General features: G+C 41.9%; 2 protein-coding genes across 3 annotated transcripts in view; one reads left to right on the forward strand and one right to left on the reverse strand.

Moving 5' to 3' along the window:
* LOC104363625 (cell migration inducing hyaluronidase 1) overlaps positions 1 to 8,376 on the forward strand; it is a 117,549-nt gene extending 109,173 nt beyond the window's left edge. The window contains exons 26-29 of one of the 2 annotated variants that reach the window (XM_042803818.1): positions 118 to 204; positions 511 to 668; positions 3,620 to 3,720; positions 4,635 to 8,376. In XM_042803818.1, the coding sequence (XP_042659752.1) occupies positions 118 to 204; positions 511 to 668; positions 3,620 to 3,720; positions 4,635 to 4,762 (474 nt within the window). In that variant the 3' untranslated portion in view covers positions 4,763 to 8,376. The remainder of the gene's footprint in view (positions 1 to 117; positions 205 to 510; positions 669 to 3,619; positions 3,721 to 4,634) is intronic. The other variant, XM_042803819.1, reaches the window with a different exon arrangement.
* A 10,088-nt stretch (positions 8,377 to 18,464) lies between these two features.
* Positions 18,465 to 23,981, reverse strand: MESD (mesoderm development LRP chaperone). Its single transcript, XM_032982964.2, has 3 exons — positions 23,619 to 23,981; positions 19,492 to 19,724; positions 18,465 to 18,747 (listed from the first exon to the last, which is right to left on the reverse strand). Exons 1-3 carry the CDS (start codon positions 23,781 to 23,783, stop codon positions 18,483 to 18,485), a joined length of 663 nt encoding a protein of 220 aa, XP_032838855.2. The 5' UTR covers positions 23,784 to 23,981; the 3' UTR covers positions 18,465 to 18,482.
* Positions 23,982 to 24,739: the final 758 nt, after the last annotated feature.

Genomic DNA, 24,739 nt, shown 5'->3' on the forward strand with positions numbered 1-24,739 from the left:
ATTGAATTTCAAGGTTTAAAATGCTTTCTGAAAATGCAGCATTCAGGCAATGGACATCCTCACTAGAAAAACTATTTTCTCTCCTTTTGTTTGTTTGTTTGTTTGTTTTGTAAACAGAAGACTAAGGACCATCTACTAGAGGTGAAAATAGAAACTTATAAGAAACAGTACTTCCACCTAAAGGATGACTTTGCATACATTGAGGTGAGCAGGTCCTCTCAGTGAACTTTATGAGACAAAATTCTAAGATATTTGCTTCGTTTTTATGGAAAACTTGCATTTGAAGTTACCATAGATAGTTAGATTGTTAGATTCAGGTCACTTCTGCTTTGTAAAAAAAAGCTGTAGCTTCCCCTAGTAAAAAGTAAAAAGGCAGGACAGCTTGACCTCAGAGATCTTGAATTCTGTCCTTTGAAATAAAGAGTAGTCCCATGACGTAGTGTTTCTTACAGGTAGTTGTTTGCAATTATGTTACTATGATAGGTCAAGAATATTTTTCCCCCTGCACAGGTTGATGGTGTCAGGTTTTTCCTCACTGATGAGGGCATCCAACTGGTTGTGATTGATGGACATCATGGAAAAGTTGTTGATCGAGTAACATTCAAAAACTCAATTCTACAAGGAATCCCTGCACAGATAGAAAATTACGTCAACAACATCAAAGATCAGTGAGTAAATAATCTAATGTACAAGAATGCTGTACCATAGTCATCTTTTTCCTGATTTTTGTCACCCAGCATAAGCCAGACAGATCAGGATAACAATGTGCTTTTGTACCTGCCAACTCCAATAGAGTCCAAACGTGAGCGGGACGTGCAGGCAGCAGAAGGATGCAGGCTCTGTGATTTAGGAACTGATCCAGCCCCAGATAAACGGCAGAGCTACATTTGATTAATAAACTTCAGATCTACATTTATGTTGTGCGTTTCAGACAAACTGCAGACTTAAATTCGCAAAGACCTTATCGGTACAGATGTGCACGGTTTACATTTTTCTATTGCCTGCATACTCTCTCAAATCGCAGAAAATTCCACTAATAAAATACATTCCTCTTTGCACATGTTCCCTGCTCAGACCTAAGGGCTGGATGCTGTTATTTTTTAAGTATGGCAGCCAGAAATGCAGTTTTGCAAGTGGGTGGTAAGTAGCCAACACATGTTGCTTCGTCCTGGAGGACAGCGGCTTCGTCTGCTGGAATAAGAATGGGAACACCACCAGAAACGCTTTAACCAAAGGGGTTGTTCTCATATTAGTTTGTGGAGTGCTATAGGGAAATTAATATATTGCATTGTTATTAATTTGTTTTGATCTGAAATCGGATATGTAACATTTAATACAAATATGATTGCTTTGTTGATGACTCATCTGAAACAGCTGCGGGCAGATCAACAGGATATTGTTCTGGTATTTATTCTAGAGATGTGGGGGAGGTTTCAGCAAAATGCCATGAAGGTGGCTGTAGATGTGTTTCTACTGTTTTACATAATTCTGAAGGTTGCAAAAAACACAGAGAAGCATGGTAGTTGCTCACTTTTCTTTCATAAAAAAAAAAAAAATGAGGGCCTTTCAGAGAGGCCATCATCCTCCTTTGTAAAAAATCCAATCTCAATCCTGGCTAAATCCAGCTCCTGGATTCTTTCCTACTCTAGAAGATTGAATTGCAGTTAGACTTTAGGTGTATTTAAGTCTTTCTGAGCTGCATTGTCTTCTCTGGATTAATGTTAGAACAGGATTAGTATTAGGATTAGTATTAGAGTTAGGACTAGAAATTGCCCCAACATGGTCAGCACCTCTCAAGTCTCACTGAGCTGGGTTTTTGCAAGGATTGAACCCCAAATTATTGTCCTTCGGTTACCAAAAGTTTTCCCAGCCCAATCCCTGCGGGCCTTACCAATTTGATCAGGCATGGACTTCAGCTATAGGTATGAAACACCTTCCACCCATGTGCTGGCTGGAAGTGTTGTTCAGCTTCTGCTGTGGGCACCGTGCAGCCAGCAGGACCCTGCAGCCAGCAGCTTCTTGTCCACGCTCCCCACTGCGACACTGGGCACGGGCTGCACAGAGGGATGGAGCTAACAGAGGGGAAGGGGCCCCACCAGCCTCTCATGAGCAGGCCGCTAAAACAACTTTAAGGTTTATGGATTTGGGGATGCGAATAGAGGTGTTTCTAGCAAAGACAAGCCCCTTTCTTCATTTAAGCAAGTCTCTGTGGGCCAAATTCCTCTTTTTTAATAAGCCCATTTTACTGATGAGTTTCCCAGGGATAAGAAAACAAAACATCTGGTGAATTTATTTTAAATTTCCATAGCAGGAAAGGCTTAATAGAAAGTAATGATTTTACTGAAGGAAGAAAAAAGCGGTGATTCAGCATTTGTAAAGTAGTCAAAACCAGCCTGCCACCTCGATCCACTCTTGTAAGCACTGGAGCATTTTAACACCTCAGGTTTATTCTAAGAAAAGCCCTGATGACTCTTAACTCTTTTGCTTCTCTTATTCCTCTGCCACCACCCCTTGCTATTTTCCCCTGAACAGTTCCAGTTCCAGCTGAGGTGTTAAGATGTAACTGCTGCACTCAGCAGCTCAGGGCTTGAGCTCTGCAGGAGATGTTGCCTAATTAATTTTAGTGACTTGTGTCCACTGTGATGCTGGCAAGCAAACCCAGCAAGGCTCTCATTCTGCAAGACTGCCAGTGCCATTTGAGTCAGGGAAGTTTCATTCACAGAAACCCTTCAAGGTGGAATGAAATACTTTAAGGTAGTGTTTGCTCAATTAGTGTCGTGCAGCTTTAATCAGGAGGTGAACAAAGATGACATCCCAGCCCCACTGAACTTAATAGCAAAACTTCCACTGAACTCACTGGAGCATAGCTCTTTCTCAGTAGGCTTTGAGATAACCTTTGGAGGTGTTTGTGCATCTTGAGGAAGTAATGAGTTTAACTTTACTGAGTGTCCTGTGCTTCTCCCCAGAAAAGTCTCACTACATTATTATTTCTTCATGTTTAATTTGCATTTTTATTCTATCCATCTAGAATTAAGCCTAAGCATTTATTGTGTTTTACCCAAGAAATTACAGATTTCAATTAGCTTAACGCACTTACCTCATGTCTTTTGTTTTTCATTTGGCAATAAACAGACCCCAAGAATTTTGAGGTGAAATATAGTACATACAAGTAAGGCAGTAATAGTAATAACAACAATAATTTTTTTAAGCAAAAGGACACTGAAAATGAAGGAAAAGTGTCAGGCCAGCAAAAGTCCCAAAGGAGTGAATTTCTTCAGGTTTAATCTGCTAATGGTGAAAGAACAAATTACTTGAGATTTACTAAGAGCATCTCAGGGAGGATGGAGCTGTTGGTTGGAAACATTTAAATCATCCTGGTAAACAGTGTTTAAAAAAAAAGGTTAATACTGTCTGCTCTCTAATGGGTTTTGCATGATTGGAAAAGTGAATATATGACTAAAGTGTTGGAAAGCATTGTCAAAAGCCATTAAAAGAGAAACCACTATAGTTCGTGGGTGTCTTTGAGTCACACAGGCAGGAGTTACCAGTGCTCAAGATAGACAAGCAAGGAATGTGTGCTGACTCTTCATCTGTTTATAAATGGCTTTGTTTCCTTCAGCTCCATAGTGCTGGTGACATCTAAAGGAAGATTTATTTCAAGAGGACCATGGACCAAAGTGCTGGAGAAACTTGGAGCAGAAGAGGCGTTTAGGTTAAAAGGTAACCACTTTCTAAAAACTCAATTCTAAACCCATTTGGTCTATACCCATCCCGTGGTTCCAGTAATGGGACCTTTTTTCTGCTTCTAAACTTTGCCTTGCTTGTTTCTATCAGCATGTGCTCAAACATCCTGGGACCAGTCATTTATTTATTCAGTAAAGTTGTATCCACTGCAGCTTTGGATAACAGCACTCAGTGTATGGAAAAAGTGCTCTGGCAGTTGTTCTTAGAAGTAAAGAATTCAGGCAGTTTGATTTTCCAGATTCATTTTAAATAAAAAGACATTTTAACAATAGGAATATTGGACTTTTTTACCACTAAATGCCCCAAACCAGTATTTTTCACTTGTCTGAAATTATTTTTATCTGGTTTTCTCTTGATGCAAAATTATGACTTGATGGCACAAAGCATATCAATTTCAAAGCATCACATATTGTACTAGAATATTTCTCTATTGTGCACGTTGCTCTAATCAGCTCTAAGTGCAAGCTTTTGGCACACTTTCCTCTTGTGCACGTGTGTTATACTCACTAACGTAGGTCTTGTCTGTTGTCCTCTCATTGTCCACCCACCTTTCCGAAGCAGGAAAGGGTTTTGAGTATAACCACCACGCAAATAATAATAGCTTCAACAGATAGTTCAAGCTGACTGCTAGGAAGGGGTTTTCCTTCTCTCTTTCTCTTCTGCTATGTATCACATATTGTTAATTAAAGAAAGCATAGAACATGCAAATAATTTTTAATTAAACTTCATTAGGAACGTATTTTTTTAATACCTGGAGAATGCATAATTGTCGCATAATTTGTGTGCACTTGTGCACCTGCATCCATCCAGCCATGGGGTGTAGCCACACACATGGGTGCTTTTCTGGTGCAGCCCTGACACACTCCTGATATAGTTGCTCTGATTTGCAGAAAAAATGGCTTTTGTTGGCTTCAAAGGCAGCTTCCGCCCTGCCTGGGTGAAACTGGTCACTAATGAGGACTCAGCTAAAATCTATCAAGCACTGCCAATTCCTGTGGTGAAGAAAATGAAATTATGAGGACACACTGCTCTGCCTTCTGGCTGCCAGCACTGCCCCCATGGGACGGACTACTGACTGCTCACCGCAGGCACCTTGCCAGCCTGCTCCAGAGGTGTAGCATTTTGTTGTTGTTGTTGTTGTTCAAAAAGAAATCTTACTGTAAGTAGCTAGAGTGGCCACATGTGAGAGAAAAGCCTTCCTCTGTGATCAGTGTATGTTCTGTGATCACCAGCTCCTCGCCGGTTGACTTGCTCACTGGTGCCATGTTGACTCTCGTGTTACTAAGCAAGGTTTGACCTGTTTTACAAGATGCTGGTTTTATCAGCACCCCTGTGACAGACGGGCTTACATGCTGCCTCTCAAAGGGGAGTTCTTGGTCTGCAGGCCATTGAGGATTATTGCTTTTACCAGCCTCTAAGTTGTCCAAACACTTTTTGTTTCCATAGTGTAACTAGCTGCTCATATAAATGTGGAATGCCAATTCAAAGGCTGGTAGAAAATCTAAGATAGAAAATGTATATTTATATGATTACCTAGATGCTGGGAAATATAACTGGACAGTTAAGAATTTATCCTAAAGATTCTATGACATTTGATCAAGCTCTTTGGGATCTGTGTTGTACATGCTAACCCATGGCACATAGTTGGTGAAGAGATGAGAGAAGGAGCAGATAAAACATGCTGGCAGAGACTGACGAAACCACGTATTCCTGCTTGCTCAGAAAACTGCAATTCTCCTATGGATCAAGGTTTTTTTAATAGTAGTTGCTCAAATAGGAAGTTTTCCTTCAACAAGCAGCTGTAGGCTAGAAGGAAAGCAATGTCAATTAGCACATGTGTTTTCTCAGCCTTTCCCACACAGTCACTCCACATAATAATGTTCAGGATCAGTCTGGAGGATTTATGGTGGCCAGTCAAATCCATCCTGTTCAAGGCTTCCAGTTTTTAACTGGGAATACTGAGATTTGCCTTATTCAGCCTCAAACAGGGTGAGCAGTCCTCGCCTTCCCAGGGAGGTCAGAGGGAACGGGATCAGGCTGCTCTGCTGTGTTGCTTTCTGATCCTGTCCTCAGGCTTAAGGGCACAAGTGTCTTGGTCCTCCTGGAAGAGTTACAAGAGATCTCAGTGAAAGGTGACAGAGGTCTTACCAGGTAGCTGAAGAATTAGATTGGGAATCCCCATGTACTAGTTGGATGTCTTGTACTTCCTTTCCCCCTTCTTCATAGCAATATCTGGGTAATGAAGGCAGATTAATGTGAATCAGGACTCCTATGAGGACATCTCTCGAAGCTGGGAAATTAAACATCAGCTTGTAAAACATTGTAAGCACTTCTAATGTTCGGTGATATTTCTGTCTGTTGCTCAGAAATGCCATGAAGGCGTCTCCAGAAGCTGTGGCTATTCTAAGAAATCTAAGCAGAGCGGAGGGTAAAAGACAGGATGACGAGCTTTTCAAAGCACATACATAGAATGTCAATTTTGCCAGTAATATCTGGGTTTGTTTCCCCACTTTGTCTCTGCCTGTACCCATTGCTACAGAAATTATTCTAGTTGCTGATGGTTACTTCATTTTGCTCTAATTAAAGTCCATTTAATTAAGTTGCTTTTATTCCACACTATCCAAAACACTGTCTTGCAGCTAGAATGAAAGAGCAAGGATTTTTGTGTGTCATTCCAAAGGCTGGGCAGGTGTTGCACTCTGTAGGCCTGGTTTAGATCAATTGCTCTGAAAGTCAAAACAACCATGAGCAAATTTAGATAGTACTGTAGGTTACCTTCCCCTCAAGCCTCTCCTGGGTTTTGAAACTGGAAATGTTCTTTTCAGTCTTACTATATAGTGGTTTTGAACTCACTGAATGTCATGTATATTGTATTTTGAAAAAAAAAAAAAGAAAAAAAAAGTGCCAAGCTTTCCTTCCCTTGCCTCTCAACAAAAGTCTGTTAATGGATGCTCTTTGGGCATTTGTGCCATTTCCAGAATGAATGGGAAACACTTGTAAAAGTCAGATTAGGTGGGTTGTTTATTCCCCCAATAGCTTATGGTGGTTTGTGCATTTCACAGGCTGTTCCTTGAAAAAGTCAGTCTCGCTTATGGTTCAGCCATGATTATCCAAAGATCATTTATCTGATGTTCTCTGATAGCCAAAACAGAGCCAGATCCCTGAAGTCGAGCAAACATATTAAAAAGAAGTCCCTTGAGTACGTTAGTCTGGGTCACCTAAACCCCTGCACTGTCCGGAGGCAATTCTGCTGATAGCATTGTACTGGCATTAGCAGAACATGCCTGCTTCTAAGAAATGGACCATCGCAGGAGTATTTCTTTCATGAGCCCTTAACAAACGGTGGGCAGGAAAGCAGCCTCAGAATGTATCTGGTTTGGGATTTGGCTTTGTATGAGCCCCGGGGCAGGGATTGCTCTCTGTGGTGCCAGCGATTCCCCTTCTCCTGCCCTCTGTAAGTGTGTAAATGCCCGGGAGGATCATGCCGGGGGGGGGGCGGGGGTGTGTGTCTATCCCCTTGACTGTTTTTTTCAGCTTCTACAAGCATGCTGCCTTCGTGCTAAAGCATAGCTTTTGATTTTACTATTTTGGGAATTCTCAGGGTGAAATCATAAGGCTTGGCTCTAGGAAGAACTTTTTTTTTTTTTTTTTTTTTTTTTCTTTCCTAAAAAAACGTCATCTTACTAAAAGAAGGAAACTTTTAGGTAGCTTGCTCTATCACTCAAAGCGTGTCACATGGGGCCTGTTTTGGAGCGAGGGTTGGTCTCACGCCGTGAACAGGCGCGCGGGATCACGGCGGCCCCTGAGCCCGAGGGCTAGCGGAGCATCGCAGCGGTGTAAGGGGGCAGCCACGCCTGTGCAGTGCAAAGGGCTCCCGTCGACCTGTACGGGATGAAGTCAGTGGGTTGCGCTGAAGACAGAACGAAGCCTAATACCATCACCAGTCAGCAATAGTTTTGTGCCATTTGATTACTTTTTAATCTTTGACTGTTCTAGAAACTGCACGTGCACATTTTGACTAGTGAATTACCTGAGTGCTTGTTCTTTGTACACCCTGTACAGTCCCTGCACAAGCTGCAGTTACCCTCTTTGTAAGGTTTTATTACTGCAAATGTTTCCATGTTTGCCTACACTATTGCCATTGGTAGAGTGGGGGGGTTTTTGATTGCATTTTGTTTGTTTGTCTGTTTGTTTGTTTGGATGTTTGGGTTTTTTGCCTCTGTTCGAATGCTTGTTTTACCTGTCGCCGAAACAGCTGGTCCTTTTTCGGAGTTAGATGTTTGTACATTTTCTTATAGACTTTCCAATGAAAAAAGATATATTTTCTATTAATTTATTACAATGGCACTAAGACAACTAAATTGCAGACATATGAAGCATTTTTACTGGAGTTTAGCATTGTCCAGGCTGTTAAGGAGGTCGGCAATATGTATTTTCTGATAATCTGCTTTGCACTTGAAAGCTCTCTATGACCGCAGACCATGGTGATGCATTGACTGTCTGGTTTATGATGACAATAACTCTTGGGATGTTGGTTCCAACAGATTGTGGCTTACAACTGAAATAACATGTAGTTGTTTGAAGTACACAATGTTTATAAAAATAAATATTCAATGCAAATTTCCTATTTTATTTTTGTCTCTTGTCTCTTCAGTGTCTCTCTAACAATGAACCTGTGTTTGCTGGGCGCACACACACACACACACACACACGCACGCACGCACACACACACACACACACACACAACTTTTAGTACAGCATCTGAGAGAAAGGTACCCAGCTCCCTACTTATTTCAAAAGACAAAAAACAAGGGGCCAGACTACCCCTGTGTGCATTTGCTGGTTGATCCACCCAGACTGCAGCACGTTTCACTGCCTGCCCAGGCACACTTGCAGGATCCAAGATATTACAGTAGACAGACATGGGAAAGGGCTGTATTTGGGACAGGTAGGGGACTGTTAGTAGATGAAAAATCTTGTTCCCCTGTCCACAAAACCTTTTTTCATTGAATAGGGTGACCATGGAGTAAGAATATATTTGGAAGTTATATATAAAACACACATAAAGTTGTAGAGAGCAGCTATTAAGGCTTATGAGAATCTCACTATCAGGTCAAGTATGACTTCGACTGTAAATTTTCTACCCTGGGATGATGCCAGTTGGTCAGACTCTGCTATAAAACTGTTTGGAGGCTCTGAAAGTGGAATGAGATCTTCTGGTGGCAGCAATCAGCACTTCTAACATACAATCACAGATTTTTAAACAGTAGTGCATTAGAGGAGATCACCCACCTAATGCCTCCAGGCCAGGAAACCAAAAAAGCACTCTGCCTACTCGTGTCAGATTGAAATTACTGATATATTGGACTTTTGCAGATCAATTCCATAGGGGGAAAAAAAAAAAAAAAAAAAAAAGAAAAAGAAAAAAGCTGAAAGTTATGGCAGAAATCTCACATCGCTCCAGCAGCACTGGGCAAAAACGAAGCATCTATTTAACTGTGTGGTAAGATGAAAGCCTCTCATGCTGAGCGCTACAGAGGCTGAGCAGGGCTTTAGCTGGTGGCTGCAGCAGGACAGAGAGGTGACAGTGGGGACACGGGGAGGTCCCAGGCGCCTCCGAAAGGCCACGGAACAGCCGTGAGCTGTGGGCCTGCCCACGGGCAGCCCCTGTAGAGCCCCCGGTGGGGGGGTGGTGGTGGGGGGGGGGGGGCAGGCCGGGAGCCACCCCACACCCAGCGCTTACACGGATCCACGCCTACACGTACCCACACATACACATGCACTAGCTTATAGACACCAACACACAGCTTTTATATGCGTGTGCACACATGCACATACACACACACACACACACACACGCATAGACAGGCTTGTATATACACATGTAAACATGCACGGGCACAAGCGCACCCACACACACACACTCTTGTATATGTGGATATATGCATATATACACACACCCCACACACACCCTCCCCCCCACCCCATACACAGACTCTTTTATATTAGTACATTACTGATTTTTTGCTGGAGTTGAAGGGAGGTGTGAAGAGGGTCTCTGCACCTCACCCCCCCCCGGCCCACAGGAAGCCATCACTACTGCGCCCTTGTTTCTGTGTGCGTGTGTGTGTGTGTGTGTGTGTGTGTGCGTGTCTAGCGAAGAGGAGGGTGTATTTGTGTGTAGGGGAGGTGTGTGTATGTGTATAAAGGGGCAAGGGTGTGTGTGGCTATTTATGTGAGTGTGTCTGTATATGTGTGTATAAGGGGTGTGTGTGTAGATTATATAAAGCTGTTAGAACTAACAACAAGCTATACAGAACCATATACAATTCACCAGTACTACAGTTATAATGTAATTTTTTGGTTATATGTATATATTTCAATATAGCCTAGATAAATTTTATCCATGAATATATAGAATACACTGTACATTAAAGGTATTGTCTTCTGTATGCCAATATTTGTCATTATGACAATAATTTGTTATCAAAAAGGATAAAAATAGAGCATATTTTACAGCTGTATAATTCATATATTATATAGCGGATATAAATTAAATAGGTAACCATACTATACTATCAGCTAACACGATGTGACGTGAGGTGACACCCACCCCCCACCCCCACGCGGCCTTGCCCCGCCCCGCCGCCGCCGCACGCGCCGTTCCCGGTCCGCGCCCGCCCTCTCGTGGCCGCCGTGGGGCGCAGTCGTCGTCGTGTCCCCCGTGTCTCCCCCTGTCCCCCGTGTCCCCCCGCGGGCCGTGGCCGTGGGGCGCGGACGCGGTGACCCACGGGCGGGCGGCGCTGGGCGGGAAGGGGTTCGTTCCTCGGGGCCGGGCGCAGCGCGGGGCTGGGGACCCTCGGGCTGGGCTGGTGTCGTGGCGGGGAGGGGGTGCCGAGCGGCTGGCGTGGGGACACGGGGTGTGGGCGGCCTTGCAGAGCTCCAGCAGCCACGCGGGGAAACTTAGTTAAAACGCGTGAGCTCGCGTGGTGTCTGGGCCAGGGTCAGACATCAGCGTTGTAGCCCGAGCTCCAGCTGCCTTTTAAAGGGAAGGGCGGTGAGAGCAGCCAGGAGGGGTTTCTTTAATTTCTTTTAGATGCTGCTTTGGGCAATGGTAAAAGAGGGTATGGGTTGAATCACAAGCTAAGAAAAACACAGATTTTGGCTCTTAAATAAACACCTTATCCCAGCATGACAGTAGTATTCCCAGCCGAGTGCCACAGTCTGATTTGATCTCTCCTGAGCAGCAGGGAACGGAGCTGCCACGGCTTCTGCTCGCAGCTACACGGGGTAGGGGTGCTCCCACCTTTGCTTCACAGGGCTCCGATTCTCCCCAAGCCTCTGGTCAATAAGAAACACTGGTTGTCCAGTTCCCCAAACGAAGTGCTTTTTACAGACCTCGTGCAGCTCTTGGGACCAGCCAGCCCGTCACCCCCACCAGAAGCTGAAGCTGCTCTGATGTGTCCAGGCTCGCTCAGCCCCAATGGGCCATTCCAGCAGCTGGAGCAGAGGCTGTTTTGTCACACCACCTTCTTTCTGACCAAAAGATGGGGGAGGGATGTGTAGAAACCACCACTGCAGCTACACCCTTTCCTTCCTCTTGCATGTGTTCTTCACAAAACACACCTTCGGGAGCTCCTCCCTGTGGTGATTCCTCAGCCACAGAGCTGAATCCAGTGTGTACGCTCACTGCATAACCTTAAAACCCAAAGGTGACCTCCATCACTTTGCAAATAGAATAATTTGCAGTTTCTGAGTTTGTGTCTCAGCTGGAGCAGCTCAGCAGTCAGGAGCGGTACTAAGACAAAATAAGGGCCCTTTGCTTAGGAAGCAGTAATGAGGCTCAACGGGAAAGTGTTCTAGAGAAAGCCCTTTACAACCAAGTATCTCTCCTCCTTTGGCAAAGGGTGTTATGTGAGAGCATGACAAAATTCTCAGCACAGCCGTAACCTCATCTCATCTTCTATCGTGTTAGTGTTGAATGAGCAGTACAGGATAATGTTTCCTAAAGCACAGATGCCTCACCTAAAACCCAAGGGTCTGTCAGTTGATAGTGACACCTCAGGAAATTAATGCAGCTGATTTGACTTTTATTTCTGCTTTCCCGTAGTCCATCTCCAATATTCAACTGGTACTGCTACATCATTTGGATATGATTTTCCCTGTTACAAATCTAAAGTTAATTTTCTCATCCCAGAAAGTAGAGACTATCCTGACTTACCACATTATGGAACTAATGTATTCTTGGGTTGAGAATTGAGCCATATGGCTTAAATGGTGATGCTATGTGGGAACAGGCACCCTGGTTAGGTTACACAACAAAATACCTGCTTCCCACATTAAATGAAATAAAGTTAGTTTTTCAAAATCTTCTGCTCAACTGCTGTCTTAAGTGCCAAAACACTTACATGCCTCTGCTTCCATTAATCTCCCTGGCAACTCCATCCTATTGTAACTGCAAGTATCTAAAGTTCACACAGTTATTATTAACATGTTTTACAGCACCAGAAAGACAACAGCTGACTATCAAGGGTTGAGAAGTCGCAGGGTATGGCTGTGGATACAATGGGCAGGATGAATAATAAAATATTCTTACAAAAGTCTTGTGTAATTTAAAGCATGCACTATTTTGTATACTTGTGAGATTTCATTTTAGATGAAGAGATGAAAACTGACATATTTCATGCAAAAAAAAGTTGAATGAAATAAAACTGCACTGAGGACAAGTTAAAAGAAAAGCCATACAGGACGGCTTGCAGCCATGGATTTGGGAAATAATAAGCAGTGATCACATGAATACACATATTAAAGCTTTATTTTATTTGTTTATTGATTCAGCAAGTGCTCAACCACAGTATTTTTTTTCAATACAACCTTTCAATCCAATTATTCATGTATAACAGACTTCCTCATTACAAAGAAGACTTTACATAAGTTACAGCAAGATCCAGGTTACTTCATGGTGCTGTTCAATAAACAGCTACTTCTCATTGCTAATGGCCTTGAACCTCGCAAGCGAATGCCGGGGTCTTGCTGTTCACTTCTTTGCAAAGCACACAGAGACTTGCAGACATGTAACACTGCTGGCAACGGAGGCACCTGAACACATTTAAATATTAACGATTTCATGAGTGCTCAATGCTCTGGTCAGTGGTTTCCATGGTGGGCATGTCACCAACACAGAAGTCCAGACTATTATCAGACACTACTGACTGAAAAGCATCTTTTAAAGCAACAGATGTTATAGGCAGGAAAGATGGGGCCACAGTTTTTTTGGAGGTACCACTAAATTACAAAAGGAGGGGAAAAAAAAGAGGGGTTTGGTTATAAGCCTCATGGATTAGAGCATTCTAATTCCTATTCTTTAATAATTTAGAGTCTCTTCTGTCCAACTGCAACAGAGGCACAGTAATTCTGGAACAAGAAATAAACATTTTCTGTTTCTGAGAAGTGTCAAAAAGTAACACATTATTTCCCCATTTTATTCCATGTTCAGGCCAAGGATGTTGCCAACAGGATTATTATTGCAGCCTCAGCAGGCACCAAGCCACCTGAACGTGAGAAATTCCAGCACAGGTCACCTCCGTGCTGCTGTTTCAGAGCCAGGGTATCCGCAGGCATCCTGAAGGGATGAATTACAGCGCTTCACAAGATGGGGAGACTCTGCCATCACGTAGTGAGAGGGGCAAGGGCTCAGCGGTCAGCGGGAAGGCAGCTGGCACGAGGACCGTCCTCTTCTTCACAGGGGCTGCACAGCAAGACCATGTGCTGGAGGAACAGATATTTGCTGGCCTTTGCCAGTAAGACTGGGAAGAGGCTGAAGCTCCTTTAACTGTCCCGTTTCCCTCTCACAAATATCAATGCCTATGTAATAAATAAAAAAAAAAAACCAACCACATATATATCCCAATTTTGGGGTGGAAATCCTTTATTACAATTATTCCTGTTAGTTTAATGATGGTTAACGGATCTGGGTTTTGTATTACAGACATCCATTGATACAATGCCACTCATAACCCATCTGACACCAGTGTCAACAGTAAAAATACTGGTCTATTAAGTAGCATCACATGGGAAAGAAACAAAGCATTTACCAGCTCTTTGGATAAAGGCTGGTATGCCATATAATGCTTGATTGTAATGTGTTACATCAACCTTTTAAATACTAATCAGAAACTACACTGCAGACACCTGTTCTTCTTGACATAGCTGGTGTGTCCAACTCCCTCATTCTCTGGCTTCTCTCCTGGAGGAGAAAAAAACACCACCACCAAAAAATTCACATGGAGTGTTTTTCCTTCATGAATCCAAGCAGCTCTAATGTTCCTGACAATTTGGTATTACCTGCATTCAGTGGGGTTTGTCCCTGTAAAAATGGCATGGTATGAAAGACGGTATGAAAGACAGAAAAGGGTGATAAGCAAAAATAGTTCATTTTATCCCAGAGTAAGAATTATCAAATAGAAGTGTATCAACATGGTAGGATGGCAATCTTAAGAACGAGAAACATGAGTGCGCAAATGAAAGAGGCATTTGTAAAAACAGGGGCATCCCCATCATTCAGGCATGGGCTCTTTGAATTTCTATAAACATCCAATGCAATTTAAAAAAACCTTTGGAAAAAGCAAACACTGTTACTCCTTAAATAGAAAAGGAAGTGAGCCACAGATAAAGACTGGAAATAATTTCCAAGCCTTACTATAAATCCCACGAGAACAGTGGCCAAATATCAGACAAAAGTAGGCTGTTCTATATCTTAAAAAAAGTATTTTAATTTAAGATTTAATTTTAGCACGAAAATTGAGTTCAGAAACAGGGACAGGAACATAAAGTCTTTTTGAAGTCAAGGCTGAGCTGACTGTTCAGAGAAGAGACATACTTTGACCACTCAAGATCAGAAATCCTGCTGTAGTTTATAAGTGTTGTCATAACAGACTTAAGGATAGAATTTAAAAAACAGGTACTTCACCTAGTAAGTAGTACAGCAACAAAGCTAAAGACAAAAAGAAGCTGCAAAAGAAATGGGAACTACAAACTTCCCTGGTAGCAAATGGTGTGTGCAAAGACTGCGCAGCAGATAGAGGCTGGTAACAGGCGCAGTGTCACAGGGAACTTCAGCGCACCCTCACATCCACACCTCGGCAGCGGGATAGTGACGGCACCTGCGCTTCTCGTCTGTTTGAGATTAATATGGACACTGCTTGCATTTCCTAATTTGCAAGATTTAGTAGTTGCTGAGGATGCTTTGTTACAAATTCAACTGCCAGCATTCATTCACTTCCTGCACATGGTACTTCTGTTGGGGCTTCTGGCCCTGGTCCTGGCAATTTAAATGTCAAATTTCCTACATATTTGTTTGATGATGTTAAGCCCTCAAGAACAGGGCATGCACTTGTACTATCTTAGGTAGGAATTTAAATTGATTTTTTTTTTTTTCAGTAAAACAGATAAGGCACACAGTATACATTAATATTATCTAAAAAAAAAAAAAAACAAACACCAAAAAAACAAACCAAACCAACAAACAAATCACCAATATGTTTGCTCCATTATTTTATTACATAAAAAGTTGATTGTCCATTGGAAATTTTTCACAAAGTGCAACCACATCTTGTGTAGTATCACTGACAAACTCTTTCTTGCGAGACGGACAGCTGGGTTAAAAATATAAAGGTAACTTAGAAAACTGCAACAGAGAAACCACTAAGCCGAGTGGAGAAAGGCAGCAGACATTTAGCTGTCATGAAAGCAGATGATTTTCCACATACCTCTCTAGTACTGAGAAAAATAAGGAAAAAAAGTAAGAGCTATAATCACCACCCTACTTGTTGAAATTCATTTTAAAGGCAGTATCTGAATTGCCTGTATGTAGAGCCAAAAATCTGTTATTGGAAGTCTGATGAGACTCAAATGCAGAATCCAACATCTGCATGGGTACTTACAGAACATTAATATACAACTTTTTGAAGATTTTATATATATATATATATATATATGTGTATATATAAGTGATATTTTGTTTGGGCCTCTTAAATCATTACCAAATAACATCTGCTTACGTAACACTGCACTGGGACAAGTGCTAGAGTCTCAAAGACTTACTAGTTTTAAAAAGGAATACAAATGGTTTTGGAGTAGTTATGAACTGGGCTACCAGACAAAGACTGGCTGGTGAAGAAGTTCTTGCCAGAGTCCCACATTATCTTTACTAGCATATTTATTTGTTGAGTGTAAAGAATGAAAAATTGAGAAGACATATGGAAGACAAAAAAAGCTACTTGAAGGCAGTATTTAATATCAAAAAGCAACCCTCAAGTCATTACTTCTATTAAAACCCTAAAAAAACCCAAATACTTCAAATTTTAAGCAAGCTATGTGGCACAAAACATGCCTGCATTTGGCACAGGCAACTTAATGACTCAAAATAACCAAACAAAAAACCCTGTCAATTGGCTGGCTGAATTTCAACAAAGCTGCCCCCTCCTTTTACCTATGAAAAGACCCAACCTACTGTACATGGAGATTTATGACTAAGTAAAACAAGTATCTATCCTCAAAAGCTGGGCTACAGCTACAGTGTAGTAATTGTTTCTCTTCCTTGGCAAATTTGGTTTTGTATTATTTGTATACTGTTTTGCATAGCTTAATTAGTTAGCTCAGGAAGAACCCAATTTGATCAAAAAAAAAAAAATCATGTTTATGTTTCATAACATTAGGAAAACTACAGAAACTGATTTTCCATGTTTCTGATCATAATCTGAATTGTCATCTCTATACCACAGATTTAAGTTTTAAAAAGGAAAACACCTCAATATTTCATATTTATAGTTTTATCTGACCTCTCTTCATCTCTGGACATGAGAAGCAATATTCTTTAAAAAAAGGAAGGTGTAAACCCCGAACAATTGACAAAATGATAAATTTGTTATGAACAAGAAATGGACTGCACCTCTCTCCTCAATGCAATGCGATACGCAAGTATCCACAGACTCTTAACTCTGCTACACACTTGGATTAATAATAGAATATAGAAGTAATAGTTAAACCTGATGAAACACAGGATTTTCATTCTTCCACTCAAGCAGGCACAGACCTGTTTTATGAAGTGTGGCCAGAAAGGTTTCTTTAATCCTAAATTCATAGAAATAACTAAAACTAAAATAAAACTAATCACTTGGAACCTTCATCAACATCATTTAGTCCTTATGTACAGAAACCAAAAGACACGTTAGTCTGTCTCCCGAATAACTAAATGCATAATTATTCAAAAGGTTTTACTACTCAGTGAAACAATAACCTTAGTGACATGTTTTATTTCAGAACAAGCACTCAGTATGTCACAGTTTCCCGCTTTTGATACTGAAGTATTCCACAAGATCAACCATTATGGTTCAATTAGGACCTTTTATCCAAAACACTTGGATTTTAGCACCTTTAAATAAAGTGTCAAAGTAACATCTTAGTAGTATCCAATGAAGACAGTTAATACTGTGCTCATCCTCTAAAAAATGATGCAAACCATATATACTAGGTGCATTTAGTCCTTAAGAGACAGTAAGGCAGAAAGGAAACAATTCTAAACAACATTTGACTGAATACAATCTGAATAATAATAAAACCTTCCCAATTATACACAGTCATTCAAGGAGAAATCGTATTTGCTCCCATACATCAAACTTCATAGTATTTAAATCAAATAAATCAAATGTTCATTTACAATCAACCATGCCAGTCAGGAATCTATACCTGTCCCCCCCACCCCAAAAAAAAAAAAAAACACAAAACCACTGGTTATTAAATACCAGTAAGTGATATGTCTAACTCAAAGTTTAACTCTGTACTGTAACTAGGACTTTTTCAAAAATTTAAAAAACCCCAAACCCTTAAACCAGTAAAACAAATTAATTTCAGAGTTAAAGCTATTTCTTTTAGCTCACAGTCTAGATAACGGGGCATACATAACATTTGCTTCCACAGGCACAGTTCTTTGGCAGCAGTAGCAACCTGAATGGCACGAATCTGACTTTTCCTTTCACCCCCACACTGCTTATGTGGGTACTGTAATTCCACTAACATCCTGGCATCACTTCTGATGGGTGCAGCATCTCCCCTCCGCACTGATTTGGAGTACATCAGCCAAATATCTGCCTTAGCTTCTACCATGCTTCTAAGCACTTCTGGGGACATACAGGCAGCCTAACCAGACATGTCTTAAATGCCGTAATTTCAGGCATCTTTGGCCACTGTAACACTATTCTTTGCAATTTTAGGCAGTTTTGCCAACTAAGTCTAGCAAACAGGCTTCCAAGAGAATCTCTTAGCACAGATCTCTGCTATCTAAGAGCAGCCATGAATCAACAACCACCTTGCATACCCAAGATGGACACAGCTACTACAGATAAACATTGGTGTGTTCTGAGACCATATTTCTCCTTTTCCACTTAAATTAAGTTTGTGATATTAGACACGCAGATATGTATGTTAATTTTAAACAACAAAATAATCATAAAAAAATTACAAACTAAAGTAGTCAATCACTGGTATTAAACATTACCTTTCCTGTAACTAAACAAGTGGCCAATATTAATAAGTAAACTGGTCTATTTCAACATAGAAGCCTTTTAATCTCAGTAATCTCTGCTCCCTTCCTTCCCCCCCAATAAAGCCAGAAATTGGATGGAAAATTAGTTTCCCTTCAAGGAACAGCAGAGCAGTATTCAGTCTGGTTAATGCATCCATCATAGATCCTCTTTCTGTTTGGTTGCTCGGTTGTCCTCTTTGACACTATTAGATTTCTTGTCTACATCTTTTTTCTTCTTTGCTTTTTCAGGTTTTGTTTTGTTTTTTACTTTCTCACTTTCTTCCGCTCCTTTGCCAGGATAAACCTGACCTTCCAGAGTAACATCCGCACACCTTTCTTGATTTATCAGAAAGTCTTTGATCTCCCAGGCATATCCACCATCACGTAGCATAAAAATGGCACGATTTGAGCCAACAATAAACCTAGAGGAAAGATACATATTTTTTCAGTTGCATTTGTGCCTTTCAAGTGCTACAACATTTGCTTTATTCAAAGGACATCCACAACTGAGGGATACACTTAAGAGCAAGAAGTTAGTAGCGCTGTTGTTGCACACAGCTGGGGACAAGAGAACAATTTTCTAGCACACATAATAATAAAATGTATTAAGTTTGCAAGTAACAAAGGACGAGTAAGAATACAAAGAAAACTTAAGAACTAATTCAGCACTATGTAAAATCCACTAATGGCCATTAAATTTGCTTTATACACTTGGTGCACCCCTTCTCAGCCTCAATTCAAGAGCACAACATTTCTCTGTTTCAAAATGACCCTCTCTCTCAGAGAGAAAAAGCCACATTTTTTAGCCAGGGAAACAAAAAGCCTTTTGTGGTGAGAAGTCTTCCAAGTGTGATGTTTTCCGTCAAGCACATAAAGGCAAACTACTGCAGCTAAAACTGATAAATAGATGAAATGTAATGAGATAAAAAGAAATTAGACCATACATACATCATGCATAATTTTTAAAAAGATTTCTGCACCACATCAGAATTTTTGTAGCTTGACTTAAAGCAAATCGGCCTATAAACTGGTACAGAAACAAAGGAATAATGACAGACAGTGGAGTTGGGGAAGGGCATGGAATGAACAGCTGAAAGGATTTCCAGGATGAAAGAAACAAGTGTTCTGTAAAAGCAAGAACTTTATTCTTGCACACAACAGCTTACCTTTGCACATCATAGTTTGCATTGAAGAGACTGCCCTGCCACAAGCTAGTAATTTCTTCTGTTTCCTTTTCTGTAGGATTTCCCGACACCGTGACAAACATCATCAAAGTCTTCCCCTTTTTTGTCAGCTTCAGGATACTTTCAGGCTTGCCTGGATCAATTTTTGAGAAATCTATTGGTGCTGGAGGCCTCTTGTGTTCGGGAAGATCTCCCTCTTCAATGTCATCATCTTTCTGTTTTGAAAAAGTAAAGGAGGCTTTAAATGCGACTGATCCATACAGCTGTTCTTTTTTGAAACCTCCCATTGTTTAGAGAATAACTTTGCTTTGATAAAGCAAAAGCATTGTGTAGTTTAATGACAGAGATTCTCAAATCAAAAGAAATGATGAAGTATCTTGAGCCAAAACTCACTAAGAGTGCTCTTCCCACTTACAACTCTCCCCTCAAAAATGATGCACTTGTCGATACTGACGGGTAGAATCTCATTTCACCACATACTGAGAAATATTTCAGCCACAAAGCTAATCCAATACAACTCCACCTAGGTACTACATAATACTTTTTTTCCTTCACAGTTTCACAGAGATTTATTAAGCATACAATATGGACTGAGAAAGTTGCACTAAAAAGCCTCATACACACACAAATAAAAAAGTCAACCATCCGAATATTGCTTTCAGAGGTCAAAACCCACTTCTAAGAATCATGGGATCACTTGAGAATTTAATTTTCCTTACTTTGTGTCTTTAAATAAATAAAAAGGCAAGAATTCAGAACTTCAATGTTAATGCCATAGGAAAACTTTTATTAAGGGTTTCATGACTTTTCAAATGCACAAATGAAAAACAGCTTATATTCTGGCAACATAATCACCAAGAGCAAATCACTGTTAGAAGAAAACCTCAGCAGAGGCATCAAGGTTGACAAGCATTTAAATATTTGGAAAGGCAGAATTCAAACTGCTGTCCCTTACAACAGCTCCTGACAGAGAGGAGTGAATATAGTGACAACTTACACAGAGCTACAACTTGATTTCTTAAACAGTATTTGTATCATCATATTAAAAAGAAAAAAAAAAAAAAAAAGAACAAAACCCCACAGAAGTCTTATACTGACGTCCACCCAAGCACTAGTAAATCAGCAGGAATTAAGGCAGGTATTTTAGGTGTTGTTTTGACTTAAAACATTTAGTGAAAATATGCATCGATCCATTAAGAACATGAGCTGTAGCAATATCTAACAATATTTCCTTCAGAAGCCTCAAAGGTCAGGAGCCGAGCTTGATTTTTAGATCTAAGTATGCATTACCTTCTCATCTCTGCACACACTTATATACAAACAACATCATTCTCTTACAACATCCCAATACAGGGAGTATCCCATACCCTTTAAAGGTTAAGGTTTCATACAAGTGACCTTCTTTTCCCATCTCCTTAATGTAGAGTTTGCCATCTGACAGGGGAGTTTAAAATTGAGTTACTGCAGAATAAAAGTTGTAGAAGCCTGAGATTTTATCCTTTCTTTCTTTACTAACTATGTATCTTTTTCAGTTTTGCAAGTCTGAAGTATGCTTTCAAGTAGTTCACATGCCTTTGAAAATTCCACATTAAGTGAACTGGGAGCAAAGGAGAACCCCAGGAAAGCCCCGCTGCCCTCACTAAGTGGGAACAATACTTACTTTAGAGGAAGTTGGAAAATGGTCTATTGGTAAAGTACTGTGAAAATACAAAATCTTATGTAATTAAATGAAAAATGTTCTTCAGAAGCAAAAGCAAACCAGTTCTAATTTTAGACCAGTTTAGCTACTGCAAAATCAACTTGTTCATAGTTTTGAAAGAGAAAGGTAGAAACAAATGTTTCCAAATATGCCTTGCACAATGCAGAAATTGATTTTGCGTTTAGTGACAGCACAATCTAATAACAAATATTACCTATTTTCCCCTCAACTATTCCACTAAATGTTCATAAACCTGTATTGTTACAATCTAAACGGAAATATTATAAGTGGTCAAAAGCTCCCCTACACAACACTTCTTTTCTTGATCCTGTACAAACTATCATGCAGTCCTGTATTTATAAAGCTAGCTACAAAGAAGAAAAGTGTAAGCTTTTGCCTTGAAACATCTAGCAGATTAACTGATTTAAACAGTAACATGAAGCTTCAGAGGGAAAGCATTACATAGATACATTAATAACTACATAGTCTTTCTCCTCCCTTCAGCTCCCATGCTCATACATTTCTCATCAATGCCCAGCATTTCTATTTTAAAAAATATTAGCAACATATGTCACCTAATTCCTTAGCCTATTAAATAATCTTAGCTCAGAGTCAAGCCGGAGAAACCCTGAGCCAAAACCAGTAATGAACTGTTTTAAAGAATATGACATTTTGGTAACTGAAAGAACTCTGGACCAGGTTCTCCATTCTGTTTCCATCTCTTCTGGGCTCAAGGCTGCTGGAGAATCCATTTCCACGAGGGAAATCCCTAGGTGCCTTCCTTCAAGCTCTAGTGCAACTGAGCTGCTGAAGCAACCTATCTTTCCCTGCTCCCCGTGCTCATTTCCACTAGACCACTCTCCCGTTCACTGGGCAGTCATGCACAACGTTGCACCAGCACAGTGCAAGGAGCACCACAAGAGCCTCCACAGAGCAGCAGCTGCTCATTCTGGAAAGGCTGCTGGAGCCACCACCTCAGCCTCGCCAGGCTTGCAGCCGAACCCAAAGATGTTATAACCGCCATCCTAAACTAACTGCCAGGGAAATAAAAAAAGTACTAGGAGTCATCTCACTCAGCTGAAAGTAATGACACTTGATTCTGTACAGATCTGTGCCCTGTGCCCCTCACTCACAAGCATAATTCCTGCTCTTATCCAAATTCATAATGGCCCCTTTGTTTCTCATCCCACTCCACCAAGTCCACTCATGCCCTTTCTTCTCCTCTATCCCCCAGCCACCACCCCCTCAAGTCTTTCATGTTCCTTATATGTGTCCTGACTACCATCGGGCAAAATGCCATAGAGCTGACCATACCAAACAACCATCAGTTGTTGAGCCCCTGCTTCAGTAACTTTTTTATTCTAGGGCTCTGGCCATATGTGCATCTCCTCAGTGGCAATGCCAATCCGAGCAGCCAACTCCCCAGCTGCTCAGCCACACCCACACGCAACATGGCTACAAGTATTTGTGTAGCACATGGTGAACTCGATCAGAGACCTGCTCCAGCTAAAAAGGAAAAACCCCAGTCTCCTGATCCTGCCTGCCACCCTGGCTGGAACAGAACATACAGCCACAGAGTCATCACAGCATTAACTTGAGTCTCCTTGCCCACCAGGTCCAAGGCTGACATCCTTACTTCTCACAGAAGTTATTTTATCTATATGACATGTACAAAACCTACTGCTCGACCTGGACTTACAGCTGCAACTGGTGTTACAGGGACAGAAGTTTTTCACTCTATTATAGCCTTCAGTTTTTGTACAACACATTCTGGGGAACTGTCTTGGGGGAAAGAATAAAATACACTGATGAGTGCTCTGACATTTATCAGCAGATGATGGAAGGCAAAAATAGTGAAAAGAACTGAAGAGTGACATGACAACCACATGGAGAAGAGAGTGATGGGGAACTGTCAAAGAAAGTTAAAGCAAGGCAGCAGCCTGATGGGGATGATTAGGGACAAGAGAGCAGTAATTAGAAGTCATTATCATGAGGAAGGGCAATGAAGGAAACATCAAACAAAAAAACCCAACTACATATGTACTCTGTAAACATGAAATAGGTATTTCTCCTGCTGTCCACCCTTCACTGACAAAACCAGTACCCCTTATTACCCCAAAAGAGCAGACATTTAAGTCACACCAGGCTGTTGGCATGAATCGACAGCGTGAGATGGGGTTGGGGCGCTGCGAATAGGGAAGGGGGCAGCGGGCAGTGCCCCCAGGAGCCCTCCCCGCGCCTCTATTTTTTAACTTCCCGCCCGCGAACCCGGAGCCTCAGAGGAAGGAAACCGGCTCCTGCCCGCAACGCCAGCGGGCCTCGGGGACCGCTCCCGCCCGCTCGGCCCGGGGGAAGGACGCCGACCCTCCCGCCTTCCCCGCTCTGCGAGCTCCCCGGCGCCTCCCCGCACCTCCCACTGCTCCAGCAGCCGAGCCATGTCCGCGTCGTTGTAGTCCCGAATGTCCTTCTTCTTGGCCGGCCCCGCTCGCCGCTTCCCCTCCGTCTCGCCGGCCCCGGCTGCCGCGCACAGCCAGAGCGCCAGGCCCAGCAGGGCCCAGCCAGCGGCCGCCGCCATCTTCTCCCTCCCCTCGCCGCCGCGGGAAGGCGGCCCCGGCTGGCCCCGGGGCGGGGGGGAAGGAGGAGCCGGGAAGAGGCGGGCGGGCAGCGGCCGCTGCCGGGGTTGTGCGCGGCGGCTCGGAAGGGAGGGAGCACCGGGAGCGAGCCGGGGCCGGGGGTAGGACGGCGAGCACCCTCCTCCTCCTCCCCCTTCTCCTCCTCCTCCCCCTTCTCCTCCTCACTGCGATGTCGCGACACAAAGAGCCGTTTGAGGCGCTGTCCGGCCCGCTGCGGGCGGGGCCGCTCAGGGCGCGGTCCGTGGCAGGTCTCGGCCCAGGAGAGTGAATGAAAGGTGCACATTGTCGGGTTGTTTTTTTTTTTTTTTTTGTTTTTTTTTTTTTTTTGTTTTTGTTTTTGTTTTTTTTTTTTTGTTTGTTTGTTTTTTTTTTTTTTGGTTGTTGTTTTTTTCTTCTTTTTTTTTTTTTTTTTTAATTAGGATGACAAGTAGCTGTGTTCACTAATTACATGATACGAACTGGGCCCACTGCACTGTCTTCTAACCAATATCTTGGCAATATTAGGTTTTTAGAAGAAGGCTTTCAAAGTTAAAGCTGTTCCTGAAATATGACTCCAGAACGTCAGACTACCACAAAAAAAAAATTACAAGATATGGCTCTTTCTTTGTACAGAGTACATTTCCATTATCCAAACCAAATCATACAGATCAATGTCTGCATAGCCTATTTCATTCTTCAGTCTTCATTTTTTTCCTCATGAAAGCTGTCTTAGATATAATTAGCACCATCTTTGCCTTTTAGATTTGGACTTCAGGAAGTTTAAACTTGGAAATTCAAGGAAGCAGTGCAGTAACTGCTACTGGTAGTAATTGTGGTCAGGCTGATGAGCGAGCAGGGTGTTTCTCCGTTCAAGTGGAAGCATTGAAGGCAGAGCAGGTTTAGAACAGAGGAACCAATT

The sequence above is a fragment of the Tyto alba genome, unplaced genomic scaffold (assembly GCF_018691265.1).
Source record: "Tyto alba isolate M040663 unplaced genomic scaffold, T.alba_DEE_v4.0 Super-Scaffold_41, whole genome shotgun sequence".
Lineage (NCBI taxonomy): Eukaryota > Metazoa > Chordata > Aves > Strigiformes > Tytonidae > Tyto > Tyto alba.